This window comes from Pomacea canaliculata, linkage group LG9 (genome assembly GCF_003073045.1).
Source record: "Pomacea canaliculata isolate SZHN2017 linkage group LG9, ASM307304v1, whole genome shotgun sequence".
NCBI lineage: Eukaryota > Metazoa > Mollusca > Gastropoda > Architaenioglossa > Ampullariidae > Pomacea > Pomacea canaliculata.
In genome coordinates, this window is record NC_037598.1 from 24976468 (window position 1) to 24996706 (window position 20239).

General features: G+C 39.0%; 1 protein-coding gene and 1 long non-coding RNA gene across 19 annotated transcripts; one reads left to right on the forward strand and one right to left on the reverse strand.

Annotated features, from left to right (window-relative positions):
- Positions 1–751: 751 nt before the first annotated feature.
- Positions 752–16622, reverse strand: LOC112571899 (multiple epidermal growth factor-like domains protein 10). 13 transcript variants are annotated; one of them, XM_025251275.1, is made up of 23 exons: positions 16366–16615; positions 14810–14916; positions 14019–14231; positions 13182–13358; positions 12789–12926; positions 12330–12467; positions 12027–12158; positions 11628–11765; positions 10726–10863; positions 9197–9331; positions 8816–8953; positions 8362–8499; positions 7904–8041; positions 7601–7732; positions 7205–7342; positions 6439–6576; positions 6155–6289; positions 5766–5903; positions 4769–4906; positions 3463–3600; positions 3133–3220; positions 2359–2431; positions 752–2009 (listed from the first exon to the last, which is right to left on the reverse strand). In XM_025251275.1, the coding sequence occupies exons 2-23, from the start codon at positions 14889–14891 to the stop codon at positions 1872–1874; spliced, it is 2961 nt and encodes a 986-aa protein (XP_025107060.1). In that variant the 5' UTR covers positions 14892–14916; positions 16366–16615; the 3' UTR covers positions 752–1871. The 13 variants fall into 13 exon arrangements, with proteins under 13 accessions (XP_025107060.1, XP_025107062.1, XP_025107065.1 ...); XM_025251277.1 differs by lacking the exon at positions 16366–16615 and adding an exon at positions 15931–16105; XM_025251280.1 differs by lacking the exon at positions 12330–12467 and having other exon boundaries at positions 16366–16619.
- Positions 16575–20144, forward strand: LOC112571914. 6 transcript variants are annotated; one of them, XR_003100920.1, is made up of 6 exons: positions 16575–16710; positions 17193–17324; positions 17832–17922; positions 18354–18673; positions 18953–19060; positions 19420–20144. It is a non-coding gene; the product is annotated as an uncharacterized LOC112571914 (long non-coding RNA). The 6 variants fall into 6 exon arrangements; XR_003100916.1 differs by lacking the exon at positions 16575–16710 and having other exon boundaries at positions 17024–17324; XR_003100917.1 differs by lacking the exon at positions 16575–16710 and having other exon boundaries at positions 17024–17324; positions 18956–19060.
- The last annotated feature ends 95 nt before the right edge of the window (positions 20145–20239 follow it).

The window sequence follows — 20239 nt, forward strand, 5'->3', positions numbered from 1 at the left end:
TGTTTTAAGAATTGCTTTTATTCACTTTCAATGACTTGCCGAAAAAATGTTTGATTTTTCTGCGAAGATACTCTTCATCAGTCGACCAGAGAGCAAGCAAACAAAAAACAAAAAAACAAAAACAAAAACAAACAAACAAACAAACAAACAAACAAACAAACAAACAAAAAACCACTTGTAAATATTGTGTCCACCCTTGAGGAAAGAAAAATAATTCTCATTCCTAACAAGTGCCACGGGCAGACAATATTTCCTAGATCATCTCTCTAGGTTATAGTTAAATCCCTTGAATTGATTAATAGAATTCTACAGTCTGTCAAGGAATCTTGCCATTTAGTGATCAAATATAATAAGCCTTTTCTTAACGGTTAATTTTATTGTCTCCCTAACCATTCCAGAATCTTCTAAACTATTTTTAAAAGTTTGTTATTCGTGTTTTCGATGTTACTTTCTCTACACGTGTGGATGGGCCTGTCACACCTCACTGACTCGTTCACTCATTGCCTACATGTCACCTGTAACCTCTCTTGACCTCATGCAGGTCATATTGCAGTTGTCTTGTACATGCCTTAACTCAAACATCGCTCATTACTGTCATCATCGCCGTCGTCATCATCATCATCAACAACAAAAACAGATATTTTATGCTATAGTCATTACACCTCCTATTTATCTGATCTGGCAAGCATCTTTTTGTTTATATCTTTATCAATATATTCCCCTACAACTATAAAAATAAAGTTTTCAAAAATACTTTTCAAAGACTTTATTTAAAGCACAATGTTTTCCAATAAAATTGTAATCTGTCGAGGCTGAAATCATTGCTGTATGTCAAGGAAAGTAAGACTGCTTTTAAACTTTCATAAACATAAACTTCCCTAATATTTAATTAAGACAGTGTTATTACTTTTTCGTATTGGGGTGTGTAATCTATGTTAAGGCAAGTAAATATTTGTAGACAGGATCACAAGAAAAAATGGTTTACAAGACTGTATCTAAGACAGGAGACAGGTCAGTGCGTTTGTCATAAGTGTAAAATGTATGAATCTGTACAAATATACAAACACATTAGTCAGACGTTTGCACATACCCTCCTTTATACTTTTTGTACATACCAACATATACATACGTGATATACATGCATATTTACACCCGGACATGCACACATATACAACTATACACCGACTACCCCAGTGACACAATTAGTCATCAAGTGACAGTCGTCAGGACAGGACTACCAATGTCCGTGGTGTGAAGGTTGGGAGCTCTCCATTGTTAGTTTGTCTTTCTTGACACAAGATGCTCCTTGGGCATGTCTCTTGGTCAGTGAAACTCTCAAATAACACAGCTGTCGTCTCATTTTGGTAAAAACAATACAAGCATGTGTATGGAACATTGTGTGAAAGGAACATTGCAAGTAAACAGAAGATCAGCCTGTAAATTAGATAAACATAGACATGAGTAGGTGGGAGTATTTATTTAGCTATTATTTGATAATACTACTCGATTATAACCACAGATCAGCCTGTAAATTAGATAAACATGGACATCAGTGGGTGGGAGTATTTATTGAGCTATTATTTGATAATACTACTCGGTTATAATCACTAACTTTACTTCAGAAATAAAAGACGATATGATCCAGAATATTGTTAGCTCAAACCAAGCAAAGTATGTTCAGTAGCAAAGACAATAAAAATTACAAAGAAAAAGTCATTTATTCTTTTTAACACTATTGTCTTCGGGAAGGGTCGTAGAGGTATCAAACTATAAATGTTGCCATCACATCAGTGCAATGAGAATCAACAGTAACGACCACAATTGTTTACAAAACACTCAGCCACACAAATTATAATTTATGTGTGTTTGTTTTATCCCTCTGTATGATTATTTAAATGCATCCCAGGATCCTCCGCTAGTTGATCTTTCTTGATGAATTGTTTTTGGTCTAGAGGCAAATTTGTGACAACCTCTTCTTTTCCCGAAGAATAACTTGCGATACAACTATTCTGAAAGAAAGGAAATGACATCACGTGACATAGCTCAGACTGGAAGTCGAACCAGGTCGGTATAGCATGAACAAGTAAGAACGAAACAATAAAACATTTAAGATAGCTGGACACAGAAAAGTAATGGGTGTGTAGACAAATAGGTCAAACACAATGGGACCTGACCCTGTCCCCCGTCCTGTGACATCTGGCAATGTCATGTGACTCAGTGACGTCAGCAGTCAGCAGTGTGCATGTTTGTGTCGGTCTCTCGTCTGCAAGTACACAAGTAACACACGATGTCTACAGCTTCCTTAGCTAAGTTAGAGTTTAAGCATGGAGAATAGGGAATTTCAGTGTGTGAACTCACTCGTTCTGTAAATGAACAGGCTTCTGGGCTTTCTTTGGTGATGTATTCCTTATGGTATCGGCGTTTTCTTCGACTGTATAGAGGACATATTGATGATTAGTAATATTTCTAAAGTGGAGTAGAGTGCAGATATTTCTGTATAATGTAGTGTGTACAAGATACTACTCGACAGAATCTGGCTAAAGACCTCTTTCTGTTCCTGATGATTGATGGATGATGATGGATAAATGGATGGTGAGTGGATGATGGGTGGATGGATGATGATATGGATGGAGGTATGGAGGATGGATTAAGTGATGATGATGATGATGATTGATGATGATGGGTGTGTATGTTCTGTTTACATATATTGATTACTTTGTGAGCTAATGAAACATTTTTGTTCAGGATTATGTCTAACACAGACAATACAGATTAATTGATTGACTTTTCACTGAACATTTAACAATAAGAAGTAGAGGAAGTATAGGAAGTATAGGATGACTTCTGAACTAACCCTGGCATCATCCATGATAGTGTCTCATAGCATCCAGATACATGTCGTCTGTTTTCAATATATCAAAGTCTAAGTCTTATTATTATCGTTGATGATAAAGTCGTTTGTGTCAGCGTCCACGTGACATGACGTCCACAGTCGGCTTGTTTTCTTCAGTAGAGAAGGATGCTTAGAGATGGCTTGTTGCTAGTCAGACTATAGCGATATGTATTTGCCTGTGTGTATATGTCATTGTGAACTATAGTGATCTCTCAGACCCTTCTTCGTGTAAAACTTACTAGACTACCCCGGCGATCCCGGCACAGATACAGGCACACACCGAACCAACCCCGATCAAAGCTTCGGTAAGTAGAGTGTCTTTGACTTCTGGAAATGGATTCAATGAGAATTGTGGTGATGCCATTGATTAACTACTTTGTCTGCAGCCTTTGGGAGATAAACATTTTATAAGCTTTTCAAATACGTTGCATGTAACAGGGATATTATTAAACTTTATTTTAAGGGCACATTAATATACATCTACAATATATTGAGATGAATGTAACCAGGAATACATGCTGATTATGCTTTATCACAAACAATGTAGACAAATAACTGTCTCTACTAACTGTCAGTACACTTGTTCCCAGTCCAGCCATCAGAACAGCCGTTAGGACAGGTTCCATCCTTGTGGTTACAAGACTCGTTGTCTTTACATTTACCACAAACCATGCCGCAATTTTCGCCATAGCTTTTGTTTTCACATTCTGTCAATAGAAGATTGACAATAAAAGATTGAATCATTGCATCGTTGATAAACCCACATAGAATCTGCAGATACATGTTGCTACATTCAGACCTACAATGACCAATGGCACTCTAGAGTCACTATATGACCAGGGTACAGAATGCAGTCCTGTTCTTTATATTACTGTATCAGACACATAGTTATCACTGTCTCAAATACAAAATTAAAAACTAAAATGTCTTCACAAACACACCATGTGGTCTGTAGTAGTGTGATTTTACATTATTCAGTGTAAGCCTTGGCCTACAACTGAACAGGGTGAACATAAAAAAAAAATAGAAAAGAGAAATAAAAAAGAAAAAAGAAAAACAAAGAAAACATTTACAAAACCTATTGACATAGATTTGTTAAGCAGCACAGGTGACATTCCAGTCACAAATAAATATAATAAATGTATCAATAGTGTAATCTAGCTGATGTCCTGATTAATTTAGCTTTTTTAAAAACACTTTTTGATGAAGAATATATAGTGCAACATACATCAGCACTCATGCAAGTATATGGTAAGATGTAGATACATAAAAGATATAATATCATTTGACAACTTTTTTCTATTGCTTATTTAGAAAAGGCCAGCACGTGTTACTGTTTAGAGTTCAGAAAAATTATATTTTGCTTTAGAGCACGAAATACAGATTTTTAAATGGATTACACATTATTATTTCTCCCTCTCTGACATTACAAGTTTAAAAGAATTGATGCCAAAAGAGTTCTAGTAATTTCTTACATTCTTTCAAGAGTTGATTATTATCACTTTGCTGGCTGCACCTTTAGGAAGTCAAAATTCCGCTAATTAGGTTCATTTTATTTATTTTCATAAAATTCCACTTTGCTATTAAAGCTGATTTGGTATCAATAAGAATCACTCCACTGTATTGCAAGAGGCACATTTGCTCCTCTATCCAAACTTTTCTTTTTCGTTCTCCATTTCTTGTCTTTAATGAAGGTTATGCTGATAATGATAAATAAATGTATACTTTCCACTTTTACTTTTACTGTTTTACTGAGGTTCAAGCACCAGTATTTTACAGTATACAGTTATGACATTTTCCTATCAACTGTGTATAATCAAAATCAACTGACCGACTAATGCTATAAAATCGTAACCTCATTATGAAAGCTGTTACCTGTGTCACACCTGTCCTCAGTGTAACCTGGGGCACATCCCCCATGACAAGGCCCACTGATGTGGTCACACGTGGTGTTGTCCTTACAGTGACCACACCTTGAGTTGCAGTCCTCACCATACACACCACCTTCACACTCTAAAGGACAGAACATTTCATCTTGCAGGTTAGTAATCCTCTTGTCTCCACACATCACAGTGTATGCGCCTTAACTCGGCATGGTCCTTCCCTCTGTCTATCACCTCTGTACCTAAATATTCATTTGTTACATTCATATATATGTTTTATATTTATATCCCCATTGTCTTTAGTAATAAACATAGGCTCAAGCGCGCGCACACACAAACACAATCGTGATGGAGCACATCATTAAGGGTAATGAAGTTGATGACAAGATGATGCACATGAGGCACAAACACACACAGTACAACGCACAACAAATTCGCGGGAGGATGCATACACATGCACAATGAAAGAAACAAAAGTACCCGAATAAAACTATTAAGATGTACCCAGTTAACATGTATTGTGTAGAATATTGTTTAGAATTCCATAAACATTGCTTCTAACAACCTTTCCCATATTGCTCGTCCTTTGTCACACACTTCTTTTGTAATATCATGTTACTCTCGGCTCTTGTTCTTATTTGTTTCCTCTAAGTGTTTTCTGTATTTTATTTTATATTCTTCGTTTAGTACGGTTGTTTATTCTTTTATAGTTCATATGTTGGTTGTTTGTTTTCCTGTCCCTCGCATGCTGTCCATGTTTCGTTCTTAGGAGTGTGAGTTTATGACAAGTGTTTTAACTGTTTACACATAGTCAAAATGTACGGTCAACAGTTCTCGTCATATTTCTCCCAATGAAAGATGTTCTACTTACGAAGAAGACTACACAATACTTCAGCTTGTACTCCATGTCTTATATTAAAAGCACAACAACAAAGTGAACCAGTAGACATGTAAACTTATTACTATAGGCTTGTGTAACTTATTATTACTTTGGTTACACATGTTTGCAGTCCATCCTGCGGCACATCCATCAGAGCAAGTGCCATTGATGTGGTGACACGTGACATTGTGTTTACACTGACCACAGTGTTGAAGGCAGTGAGTTCCGTATGTTCCATCTTCACAAACTGGAGACAAAAATAAACTCAACCGTCGTCATTGTCTACAAGTCTAACATTACTTTCAAATAGTACAAAGTATATATGTTTTTATAATTGTCACCTTGGACAAGCACACACTTGTCAACTGTTCAGTTATCAACTATATATACTCAAGATAAGGAAACCTTAAAGAGCATGATGATTAATTGTGTTGTTCATTTTTGCTACAATGTGAGTATTTTGAAAAAAAATCAAATATCAGAGGAGTTCATGTTTACCAACTGTACAAAGGTTTCCTCTCCATCCGGCATCACAGGAGTTGCATTCCCCAGTCACGTGGTTACAAGTGTACCCGCCAGTACAATGACCACACGATTTATCACAATTTTCTCCGTAGGTTCCTGCTCCACATTCTGAAATGAGAACCACTTATTATTCACCAAAATTATTTACCAGAAAGTAGATGCTCTGCTTACGAAAAGAAAAGGTCAAGATATGTCAGCTGTATTTCCTAATTACCTAAAGTAATGAAAGCATTGTAACCTCATTATATAATTGTTACCTGTGTGACAGCTGAATCCAGTGTAACCAATGTCACACCCACCAGGACACCTCCCACTGATGTGGTCACACGGTGTGTTGTTATTACAATGACCACACGATGAGTTGCAGTCGGCACCATACACACCACCTTCACACTCTAAAGGACAGAATATTTCAAACAAACAACTTGTGTGATAAACAAAGCATTTGGCGTTAAAAGTCTGTTTTAGAGTGTCTTAATACACAGAACATTCTATCTCCACCACTGGCTGTCATCAGCAACAGCCATACAGACAAACTAACACACACCTTGTAAACTTTACCTACATTTATACTATATACATGCACACCGCGCGGACACATACAACAGAACAGGCGCACGCACACAGGCAAACAGTCAAATACACACCCACACACACGAACCCATCACATCCCATTCTTACTGTCTAACTGACAAGTGTCTTAACCACTGATCCACTAGTCACCCCACTTTAACTCTTTTACTTTCCTCAGCTTTAAATACTTGAACATTGTATTACTGCAGACAAAATAGAAATCAACGAGGAGCAGCACTGTAGCTTGGAGGCTGGTTATACTAGTAACAATGCTTAGAGAACAAAAGTGAGGCCACAATGTCTCATCATATCTTGTTCAATAAGCAAAAAGCTTCTTTCAAGAAATAGTGTTTACTTTGGTTTAATACTTGTATTCCATGTCTTATATTAAAACCGAAAGGCGACAGTGAATCAGCAAACATGTAAACTTATTATTTAACTTATTATTACTTTGGTTACACGTGTTTCCAGTCCATCCTGAGGCACATCCCTCAGAGCAAGTGCCATTGATGTGGTGACACGTGACATTGTGTTTACAACGACCACAGTGTTGAAGGCAGTGAGTTCCGTATGTTCCATCTTCACAAACTGCAGACAAAAATAAACTCAACCATTGACATTGTTTACAAGTCTAACACTACTTTCTGAAAATATACAAATATAATTTTTTTATAATTGTCGTCCTGCACATGCACCCAGTGGTCAACCTTTCAGTCGTTTACTATATATACACATAAGGTAAGAACACCATAAAAAGCATAATATTGAACTGTATAGTTAATTTTTGTGGGTATGTGAAAAAAAACTTGAATATCATGAAAATCAAGAAGAAGAATTCCTGTTTACCAACAATACAAAAGTTTCCTCTCCATCCGGGATCACAGGAGTTGCATTCGCCAGTCACGTGGTTACAAGTGTCCCCAGTGCAATGACCACACGATTTACTACAGTTTTCTCCGTAGGTTCTTTCTGAACACTCTGAAATGAGCAGTCGATGATGTTTTACTTTGTAGCCACGAATGTTTGGTGCTGTAGTAATACTGTCAGAGAAACATGCTAGATGACGAGTAAAATCTCTGGACTTATATCTCTCGATTATATAATTTTTAATTAAAGTAAGCATTGTAGTTTCATTCTGTAAGTTGTTACCTATGTCACACCTGTCTCCAGTGTAACCAATGACACACCCACCAGGACACTTGCCACTGATGTGGTCACACGTGGTGTTGTCCTTACAATGACCACACCTTGAGTTGCAGTCTGCACCATAAGTACCAGCTTGACACTCTAAAGGACAGAATATGTCAAACAAACATCTTGTGTGATAAACAAAACTTTCGGGGTTAAAAGTCTGTTTTAGAGTGTATTAATATACTGAACACTTCATCTGCACTTTCATCAACACCAGCCATACAGACTAAAGAATTTTAGACAGGACTAAATAGTGCACAAAACTTCTATTACAATCAAGTGATTGGCGTATCTAGCTATACAACTATTGTAGTTTTAATCAGTGAGTTGTTACCTTTGAACTTTGAACTTTGCTGTCTAAAGTATCGGTTTATGTAGTAATATAAACATTGTAACCTCATTATATAGACTGTTACCTGTGTCACACCTGTCTCCAGTGTAACCAATGTCACACCCAGCAGGACAGTTCCCACTGATGTGGTCACACGTGGTGTTGTCCTTACAATGACCACAAGATGAGTTGCAGTCTGCACCATATGTACCACCTTCACACACTAAAGGACAGAATATTTGAAACAAACATAGATAAATTTGTAAATGTTTGAACGGTTTATTACTGCGAACAGAATAGAAATTAATGAGGAGGACGAAGCATGAAGGCTTTCTTACTAGTAATAATACTTTAAAAAAAAACAGTTAGACCAAGATTTCTCACCACATGTTGTTCAAGGGACAAAAAGCTTGTTACTAGCAATAGTGTTTACTTTGGCTTAATGTTTGTATTCCATGTCTTATACTGAAAGCTAAAGTCGACAGTGAATCACCATTGATGTAAACTTATTATTATGAGCTTGTGTAACTTATTATTACTTTGGTTACACTTGTTTGCAGTCCATCCTGAGGCACATCCCTCAGAGCAAGTGCCATTGATGTGGTGACACGTGACATTGTGTTTACATTGACCACAGTGTTGAAGGCAGTGAGTTCCGTATGTTCCATCTTCACAAACTGGAGACAAAAATAAACTCAACCATTGACATTGTCTACAAGTCTAACATTACTTTCTAAAAATACACAGATATATATATTATAATTGTCTCCCTGGACAAGCACACACTTGTCAACTGTTCAGTTATCAACTATATTAACTCAAGATAAGGAAACCTTAAAGAGCATGATGATTGTGTTGTTCATTTTTGCTACAATGTGAGTATTTAGAAAAAATCAAGTATCAGAGGAATTCGTGTTTACCAGCGATACAAAGGTTTCCTCTCCATCCGGCATCACAGGACTTGCATTCCCCAGTCACGTGGTTACAAGTGTGCCCGCCAGTACAATGACCACACGATTTATCACAATTTTCTCCGTAGGTTCCTGCTCCACATTCTGAAATGAGAACCGATGATGTTTTATTTGCTAGCCAGGAATGTTTGGTGCTCTAGGAATAATGGATGATGAGTAAAAGCTCTGCGCTTTGATTGTTTTCTGTCTGTCTCTCTCTCTCTGTCTCTCACACAAAACACAAAGAAGCGCCGAACCACACACATCACCCACCATCAGTTGGTGCTTGATTGTAAGTGTATTTAAGTTGTTTATTTTCGAGTTCGACAAATGTCCGTGTCCTTACAAGTGACCTGGTTTGTATTCGCATGGTGATTATGGTTTGTAATAAGATTTCCACTTGAAAATCAGTTGATGTTGCGTGCAGAAGCACAGTCGGAGTCAGGGTATCCACTGCCGTACAATATCTATTTGTAATGACCACGTGGACTTGCCCAGGTCACGGATCATATTCCAATGACTTTCCCCCATCATTGTCGCCGCCATTGTCCCAACACCACGTGGACACCAACAATGTTCCCCACACACTGCAAGCATTCAACCATAAATTCCTGCTGCTTGTAGGCCCTCGGCAGTCAAAGATCGTACCACAGTCCGGTGCTACTTTTGAAACCTTCCATCTCCTTTCCTTCTCTTGCAAGAGCTCCCAGTCAGGGGCGCTAACTCCTTTGGTATGTAGGGAGTCCACGAGCAGCCGCCCTCTATACTTCAGTTTACTGCTCCTCATATATACAAACTCTTGACACTTTGGATTTAGGTTTAATAGTATAAAATGTGACATATACAGTAGTCCTAGAAATATAAACCCACATTTTGAGTTTAATTTACATATGGCGGATGCCATCTAGATGTATCATCTACACTTGACTCTCTCATTTCTTTGTATGCAGTCTGTCCGAAAAGCCACAGGGAAAAAAGCCAAACTAAAAAAATGACAGATGTGCATTGTTTTTTGAGTTAAAAAATGTAATCATACTAATTTTCCACTTGTTGATTACATCGTTATCTCTTTAAACGGAAAATATCTATGGTTTCAATCTAAGACCTGTAAGATATACATTCCTTCAGATTCCCTTTAACTTGGGAATTTCTCTGTCATCTCAGAGACTGTGAAAAACACAGAAAGAATGGACTTAAGTTTTCAGTTCTTAAGAAAGGCCAGAATTTGTTACTGTTGAGTCCACCAGAGGTATATATTCCGTTAGAGCACCGAATATAGTTTTTGCTATGGCTTCTTACTCACTACATACCTACTTACTTAAATGGTTCGTGTCGGCTACTAAGACAAGAAAAGCGCTAAAACCACTTATTAATCACCAAAATTATTTACCAGAAAGTAGATGCTCTGCTTACGAAAAGAAAAGGTCAAGATATGTCAGCTGTATTTCCTAATTACCTAAAGTAATGAAAGCATTGTAACCTCATTATATAATTGTTACCTGTGTGACAGCTGAATCCAGTGTAACCTGTGTCACACCCACCAGGACACCTCCCACTGATGTGGTCACACGGTGTGTTGTCCTTACAGTGACCACACGATGAGTTGCAGTCGGCACCATACACACCACCTTCACACTCTAAAGGACAGAATATGTCAAACAAACATCTTGTATGATCACCAGGGCTTCTGCTTACGCAAAAAATTGCGTACAGTACGCATTAAAAGTTCGGAGGACCCTTCAATTTTCGTCAATGGGGTCCCCTTCAAATTTGGGCAAAGAACAGGGACCCCTTAAAAATCTGAAGAAGGGGTCCCTGGGACCCCAAAGAATTTAGCCTTAGCAGAAGCCCTGGATCACGAAAATATTTGGCGTTGAAAGTCTGTTTTATTGTGTCTTAATGAACCAAACCTTCCATCTGCACACTGTCTTTCATCAGCAGCAGCCATACAGACAAACTAACACACACCTTGTAAACTTTACCTACATTTATACCAATAACTGCACACCGCGCGGACACATACAACAGACTGACAAGTGTCAACCACTGAGCCACTAGTCTCCCCACTTTAACTCTTTTGTTTTCCTCAGCTTAATCAATATCTTGAACTCATTGAATATTCGGATAGTTTGTAAATATTTGAACATTGTATTACTGCAGACAAAATAGAAATCAACAAGGAGTAGCACTGTAGCTTGAAGGCTGGTTATACTAGTAACAATGCTTAGAGAACAACAGCGAGGCCACAATGTCTCATCATATCTTGTTCAATAAGCAAAAAGCTTCTTGCAAGAAATAGTGTTTACTTTGGTTTAATATTTGTATTCCATGTCTTATATTAAAACCCAAAGGCGACAGTGAATCAGCAAACATGTAAACTTATTATTTAACTTATTATTACTTTGGTTACACGTGTTTCCAGTCCATCCTGAGGCACATCCCTCAGAGCAAGTGCCATTGATGTGGTGACACGTGACATTGTGTTTACAACGACCACAGTGTTGAAGACAGTGAGTTCCGTATGTTCCATCTTCACAAACTGGAGACAAAAATAAACTCAACCTGTCGGAATTGTTTGCTAGTCTAACACTACTTTCTGAAAATATACAAATATAATTTTTTTTTTATAATTGTCACCTTGGAAATGAAAACAGTTGTCAACTTTTCTGTCGTTTACTATATATATATATATAAACATAAGGTAAGAACACCATACAAAGCATAATATTGAATTGTATAGTTAATTTTTGTTACATTGCTTGTATGTTGAAAATCAAGAAGAAGAAGAATTCGTGTTTACCAACGATACAAAAGTTTCCTCTCCATCCGGGATCACAGGAGTTGCATTCGCCAGTCACGTGGTTACAAGTGTCCCCAGTACAATGACCACACGATTTACTACAGTTTTCTCCGTAGGTTCTTTCTGAACACTCTGAAATGAGCAGTCGATGATGTTTTATTTTGTAGCCACGAATGTTTGGTGCTGTAGTAATACTGTCAGAGAAACATGCTAGATGACGAGTGAAATCTCTGGACTTATATCTCTCGATTATATAATTTTTAATTAAAGTAAGCATTGCAGTTTCATTATGTAAGTTGTTACCTGTGTCACACCTGTCTCCAGTGTAACCTGTGACACACCCAGCAGGACACTTGCCACTGATGTGGTCACACGTGGTGTTGTCCTTACAATGACCACACCTTGAGTTGCAGTCTGCACCATAAGTACCAGCTTGACACTCTAAAGGACAGAACAAACAAACATCTTGTGTGATAAACAAAACTTTCGGGGTTAAAAGTCTGTTTTAGAGTGTATTAATATACTGAGCACTTCATCTGCACACTGTCTTTCATCAACACCAGCCATACAGACTAAACAATTTTAGATAGAGCTAAATAGTGCGAAAAACTTCTACTGTAGTCAAGTGATTGGCGTATCTAGCTATACAACTATTGTAGCTTTTAATCAGTGAGTTGTTACCTTTGAACTTTTAACTTCACTGTCTAAAGTATCGGCTTATGTAGTAATATAAACATTGTAACCTCATATATAAACTGTTACCTGTGTCACACCTGTCTCCAGTGTAACCAGGGGCACACCCATCAGGACAGTTCCCACTGATGGGGTCACACGGTGCGTTGTCCTTACAATGACCACAAGATGAGTTGCAGTCTGCACCATAACTACCGCCTTCACACACTAAAGGACAGAACATTTCAAACAAACATCTTGTGTGATCAAGAAAACATTTCGTGTTAAAAGTCTGTTTTAGAATGTCTTAATATACCGAACATTCCACCTGCTCACTGTTTTTCATCATCATCAAGGCCGGCGCTAAAGCACCAGCCATACAGACAAACGAACACACATCTTATTAACTGTGATTACATTTATTACAAGACTATGCACACAGCGATTTCTATTATGGTTACAGGACAAGAAGTAAACTCTGACCCCACACTTGGAACTCGCACATCATCAAGTTCTTGGGAGGACTCTTGCTGATCCTGATGGTCCTCCCGTACAACGTGGAGCTGCAGCTGATGTTGATGGCCCTTGATGGCATGGAGGTTATCCTGACACACTCACGACCGTCCACGGTGATGGTTGACGGCTCCAGGTTACTTTCAACTGTCGAGATAAACTAAGGCCTTACTGTTGTTTTCAGTGAAAACTCACAAACACTTGTCAGCCCCTGCGTCTACCTGTTGCTCCTTTCCACAATCAACACCGTCAGACCACTATAACCTTTGTTTCAAATGTTACCAGTCTATGAATAAATGAATGAACGAATGAGGAAGGTTGCATTTACAACGGCTTACTGTTTCTTGCAATACCAAGGTTGTCCATGGGACATATTTTTCTATCCCGTCCCATCCCATCCCATGGCAATTTATGCCTGTCCCATCCCGTCCCATCCCACAGGATGTTTCCCATGGGATTCCCATGGTATTAACAATCCTATGGACAACACTGAAAACCACTTTTCGGCTTTTGTTCTATAATTCCTGCTACTTCACATGCAATAAATGATTCAGAGGAAAGATTTAAATCCTTGATGAATGAAATAACAGTAAATTTACTTTACAATATCAAGTATCGACTACCATGGGAAATACAAATGTGTGCTGTCCCATCCCATCCCATCCCATGGGACGTTTCCCATGGGATTCCCATGGGATTCCCATTCCTATGGACAACACTGTGCAATACAACATAAAGATTGTAATTGGGGAAAATAATCTTCTTTTTTATATCTCAAATTTGTGTCTTAAATGTGACTTCACTCACAGTTGGCACGTCCATATATGGTGAGGTTCAGCACCGGGTACACCTGTCCCAGGTCCACCTGCCACCAGGGATTGTCATCGCTACTCGAGGTGCGAATGCAGTTGTTGTCGCTAAAGGTTCCGTCGGTGTTGTCGTTGGCGGCGTTCTCAGGGCGACGATCGTCAAAAGAACTGAAAGTACTTTGTGAGTATTTCTTGTTCAAAGCTACATTGACTGAAATAGAGAATGAGTTTAGTGACTAGTAAACTCACTGTAGTGTTGTTTACAAACCTGAAATACAATATTTTATGATTTACAATATTATATTGCACCTGTCTCGTCCTCATCACTTTAATTAACGGTTGCTATTTCGTGCTAGAGGACAGCGTGATTAATTTTACAGGAATTTAATTTGTGTGTCAAGCATTTTGGGTGAATTATATGAATTAAGTATTACATAATTCAGAGCTTGTATTCGTCACCATGAAACGGAACCAAAGCCGCAAGAGGTCAAACCCATGATGTGCGATAAAGGTCACATGAATGCAAATTCTCTGAAATCCTCAATATTCAAGTAGGAATCCAAGGGAAGGAATCCTGACGTTTGTTAAATGAATATTTACACAGTTATCTCCAATGGACTGGTGTGTGGGTCGTTCAACAGAAAATAAGAATGTCTTCATACTCTCGTATTCTAAAAATATTAAGATTTTAGCAATAAACAGTTCTTTGTGTATGCCTTGTATTGCTTCACAATATCATTAGTAATTATTTTATTCATTAACGATCAAAGACTGTCAACGTGCACTTACCTTGCCCGCTGTACACCACAGTGAACCACACCTGTAGTAACCACACGGGTAGATACCATCTGTAGAAGGCTGTGCACCTCATGGTTGTGGTGTCAGATGTTATCAATCTGTCACAAGGGTAAACAAAGTTGGATGAAAGTAGATGTAAAGTTGTTTTTGTTTTAGCAGAGGGGATCAGCTGCTCAAGCTCCTGGGTCAGTGGACAGACACCAGCAAGGGATATTTTTTGCTGAGGATGACCACAGTAAGTGAATGTTCTCCCGACAGCCGGAAGAATCTGTATAACCAGCACCAGCCGCCTTGATCATTAGAAGTGTAAATGTTTTTTCCTCCGTCAGCGGGGAGAAACAGCAGAGGAACAGTAGCGCTGACTGCACAAGGGAGTTAATCCAGTCACGACGATAGCGTAGTCAAGGGACATAATTGTAGAGAGATGTGTGTGGGCACGTGTGATGTGTGGACATATTTCCTCACTCCAAACACATATTTGTGCTTTTTCGAAATGTAAGCCAAGAGTGGAGTGCCTGTCAGCTGCCACGTCTACCCACGTCAGCACCATGTGGTGCTGGTCAAGGGTCAACTGACTGATTAATCTTGGGATAAAAATGTAGTCAAGAGAATTGTTTACGTTCTAAAAAATTTTTATAAGATCAGCTTTTACTTGAAGTAAAAGTTTGTAACATGCACGCATACACAAACAAGAAGACATGCAGAGAAAAGAAGAAAGAAATCAGTGTTGCCAACAGCGAGGAAGCTAACCTAAGGTACAGAATGATGAGGACACAGAAGTGTGTTTACACCCTCAGTACACAGCTGTGTGTTGTCGCCTACACAGGGTGTGGCTGTGTAGCTGTAGTGGTGAAGGCCTAATTCCTGCTTCGAAAGGCGAGAAGGAAGCAGAATAAAACCGTCCTTCCGTTCCTGGAATTCCTGCTGCAAGTGTGAGATGTTTACACGAGCATCTGTCAGCCCTGCAGTCGGGTCAGCCTGTACTACACAGCCTTATAATCACTCAGTGCAGCAGATGATGTCTTGGGAACAACACAGGGATTCTTTGATCATAGCGAGATCATGTCAAATTAAAATGGAGATTGCAGACTCACATACAAACAAACGTTCACCTGCTCTCTGCTGCAGAACTTTGGGTTATCTCCCTCCCAACAGCTTGGACTCCATCCAGTCGGGACACAATCGAGAGGCAATCGAAAGAAGAAGATAGGGAGGAAGTAGCAAACGGGGAAATCCCCACACAGGCACACCCTCCCCTTATCAAACGCTGGCTCCTCGTGCCGGCTCTTACTCTCCCTGGTCACGTGACGCAACGCGCGTGCGCTGGGCGATGTGGCGAGCACTTCAACCGTCAAAGGCGGCGATGTTGAGTATGGAGGATGTGTGCTGGCGGCTAAGTGTCAGGCTGACAATGTGTTGTAAGTGGTACAGCAGTGCAAATACGACTGTGACTTGTAGACAAGTGAAGCGGTGTGAGTGCAGACAGGCTGACAGACTGACAAACATAGAGACAGAGACATTGAATAAGTAAATAAATGAATGCTTACCTTTCCTTAGCTTGCTCTCCTAAGTGTGTGTGTCACATGGCACTCATTACTGTTCTCATTCACCAGAGGACAGCGGCCATCAACTGTCTTGGTGCAGGTCTCACTTGTCAGTTGGCAGTCCAGTCCAACGGATCATTATTTCAAATGCACAACAAATGGCGGCTTTGTTCACGGAAGGGTCCAGACAGAAAGAATGAACTGCTCCCTCACGGATGCAACTTTCTCAGCAACTGTGGCAGCTGTGCCTGGGATGTGGGATGTGTAGAGGGCGACACTATCTACACTGTGCGCTGCTTAGCGCGGAAACCCCTACTTAGGAGGATAGCAACATGGAAGTGGATTAAAGTATGGACACACGTGTCGACACTGGGCCTCTCCCTGGTTGTTACTTTGCTCTTCGAGTTTCACATTCATCTTTGCTTTAACCAACTAAAGCCTTGCACAAGGTTTCTCTCCAAGCAAATTAATGTGACATTCTGCAATAGTGTCTGATAAATAAAAAGGTCAAAGGTATCGTCTGATAGCATTTTGTCTGTGTGTCAAACGCGTAAACATGATATGTCTCTTTTTCTGTGCGATTAATATGTCATCGCTTGCTCACGTATGTATGAATGCTTGTGTCTCTTTATTTGTTAGTTTGACCAGCGCGTGTGAGAGAGTGTATGCATGCGAGTGTGTTGATACTCATGCTCAACGCCGCCGGCGAGAGGAAGACTTGCGCGTGCTTCCTAGAAAGGGTTAAAGGTTAAAACCTCGCCCTGGCAATGTTATCAACGTAGAAAAAGGTCAAAGGCTGACAAACTATTTATCAATGGTATTAATTCCAGGGAGGTTCTCGAATATTCTCCCCTTGGACTGATCCCGGGAAGGCAAATGGCGAGGACAAAGAAGTAAGACAATACAGGAAGGACAAAGGAGAAAATAAGTGAGACCTGAAACATGACTAGAAGGCACTTCTTGTAAGTTCAAAAAGGTCGAGAATTTTACAATTTTGAAAATGCCATGCTTGAGGATTTCGTAATTTTTCTTACATGATAACACTCAAGATTTTGGTTTTAAATGTTGGGTTGTGTCACCTTGCAGTGATAAGTCCTTTCATGGTTGTGGTCCTGATATTCTGAGTGGATGACGAGTACGAGTAGCCAAGACTGTGTAGCCAAGACTGTGTAGCTAAGACTGAGTAGCCAAGACTGTGTAGCCAGGACTGTGTAGCTAAGACTATGTAGACAAGACTGTGTAGCTAAGACTGAGTAGCCAAGACTGTGTAGCCAGGACTGTGTGGCCAAGACTGTATAACCAAGACTGTGTAGCCAAGACTGGCAGCGCCAGTTCCGGTACACGGCCAGCCGGAGTTATTAGATAAGGTTCACCACATTATGGTATCAACAACAACGCCCTGTATTACTTCCTTTATCACAAAAATAAACCATGTAACAACAGTGACTAGACGGCTACGGCTGTTGCAGCAGACAAGTGCAGGCGGCGATGATGTTGTTAGAAAAGACGAGACTTTGCGGCGCTGTCGATGCTTGTCACTGGTACAAAAGGCATGTTAATGTAAGAATACTTTATTGATACATTTGTCCACGTATAAGACAGTCAAACAGACAAGCAAGTAGAAAAGAAGAAAGATAACTTTCTGAGAAAGATTAAAATATACAGAAAGCTTTTCATGCCGTCCTCGTATTATTCCATCCACTTAAATAAAATTCTATAAATGTTTTAAAAATTCTGTGAGCTGAAACTTGTTTATGTTTAAAGCATATATGTCTGTGACATTGTAATTCTTTCATGAGTGAAACTGTAAATTCTCAAACATAAGCTTAACTCATGTGAACAGGTCACCAGAAAAGCTTAACACAAGTTCCGGACTAGACAACATCAGTTTATACATGAAAAAATGAAAAGTAATGAGTTTTGGTGAGTCTCGTATTGTTTCGTGTATGAATGGTGTCTTTGGACTGTGTGTGATATGATTCTGTTTGCAGATACCACAAGAATGTTTGGGTGGTGCAGAGGAGTTGAAAAAGAGAAGACGGATGGATTAATGGATGGATTGGAGCTTCTCCTTTAGCGATGTAAAAGGGAGATAAGCCTGTTACATAAGCGTACTATTATTTCCTTATTTGGACCCAAAAACCGTTTAAATGGAACAAAGAGGTGGAAAGCAAATAAGAAGAGGAATCTGCAAGTCATCTGCTTGAAGCATTTAGTCTTGGAGATAGATGTAGACATGTTCATTAAAAGTTGAAATTGATGATGGAGATGTGGAACTTGAAGATGTGGAAAATGACGAATAAGATCCGAAGTAACTATCGTTTGTTGAAGGACATATTCACAGAAATAGAATATATCTAGACAAACAAATAAATCACATTCCTATAGCTTTCACAAACTGTTGAACGTTTCAGCATACATTTTGAAGGCTGTAAAGTGTTTGCTCTTATTCACTTCTATTTACAATTATATATGTAATTATAGCTTTCTCATCTTCCTACATTTTTGTCTGCGTGCGTGCGTCTTTGTGTTTGTGTAATTGTCATTATCAACATGTTGACATCATCATCATCATCAGCAGCAGCAGCAGCAGCAGCAGCAGCAGCAGCAGCAGCAGCATCCTCATCGTCATCCTCATCGTCATCATCATCGTCAACAGATATTTCATGTTGTCGTGATTGAACCTTCATTTAACACGGTAAATTATCATTTTATTTATAGCGATGCATTCCACTTCAAATGTAAAATAAATACAGTAACTAACAGTTTTAAAGTTTTTATTTGTTGCAGAATAATTCTCAATGTAATTGCCGTAAACACATAATGTGTGTCAGCAGACAAACAAGCAGGACACAAAGACATCGAATGAAAACAAAAATAATACAAAATAAGGATTATAAAAATTACACTTGTAAAGACAAAAGAAATATTTAATGTGTTACAAATTATTTACACCGAGGACTGAAAGATATGTTAAATTTAATATGTTAAATATTGTTTAACATTTAAAGTGCAATTAATCATATTTATTAACATATCACATTTTTATACCTCCAGCTGTAGGAAAAACACATTTCATACGCGTTAACAAGCAACTGCGTGTTGAAGTAACACAGGTATGTTGTAAAAGTGATTATTGTTGAAAGTATTGTCTAGCTGTACCATATATTATGAGTATGTTGACCAGCTCAACATCTACAGATTAGCTTGACTACACACTGATGTACACGCCTACTGACATCACTTTTTATCACAGATAATGTAGGTTGGTAGCCGCAGGAGAAGTGTGTAAAGTTTGAGTAGAAATGTGAGTGTAAATAATGTATTTTTGTGTAAGAAAGAGTTTATGTGCCATTAAATAGAGTACTCATTATGTCGTGAGAATTGCAGGAATTAACTAGGGGGAGAGTTGGAGCTGAGAGGACAACACCCTGTCTACAGAACATCACTTCCAAGGGAACCCAAGTGTTTACACACTTATAGTGGACGTAGCCTCACCTACAGAAGAATCCGAGGTTCTAATGTTTACCTAGAACCCAGCTGAGTTCACAGAAGTTACCTGCGGGTTTTGGGATCTTCGTCAGATGGACTTGGGTACTTTGTCACGTGGTGCAACTGCCAGCTACCGACTGAGGGCAGTACGAACCTCTACCGCCACCCAGGGCTTCTGCTAAGGCTAATTTCTTTGGGGTCCCAGGGACCGCTTCTTCAGATTTTTAAGGGATCTCAGGCTAACTCTAAGGGGTCCCTTTACAATGTGAAAAAAATATCAACAAATCAACTATTTTGTTCAACTGCCTTTCAGGCACACACATAACTTTAATGTCTAGTCAGAAACGGCGAGATTTCTGTGCCATGAAGTCTGTGCAAGCATCTG

Bases quoted from the DNA above. Each gene is read 5' to 3' on its own strand.
- LOC112571899 (XM_025251275.1), bottom strand. From the start codon at position 14,891: ATGAGGTGCACAGCCTTCTACAGATGGTATCTACCCGTGTGGTTACTA. The intron at 8,500-8,815 runs GTAATAATAAGT...TCTGTCCTTTAG, and splicing joins TGCAAACAAGTGTAACCAAA to TGTGTGAAGGTGGTACATAT. The intron at 6,290-6,438 runs GTAACAATTATA...TTCTCATTTCAG, and splicing joins TGGATTCAGCTGTCACACAG to AATGTGGAGCAGGAACCTAC.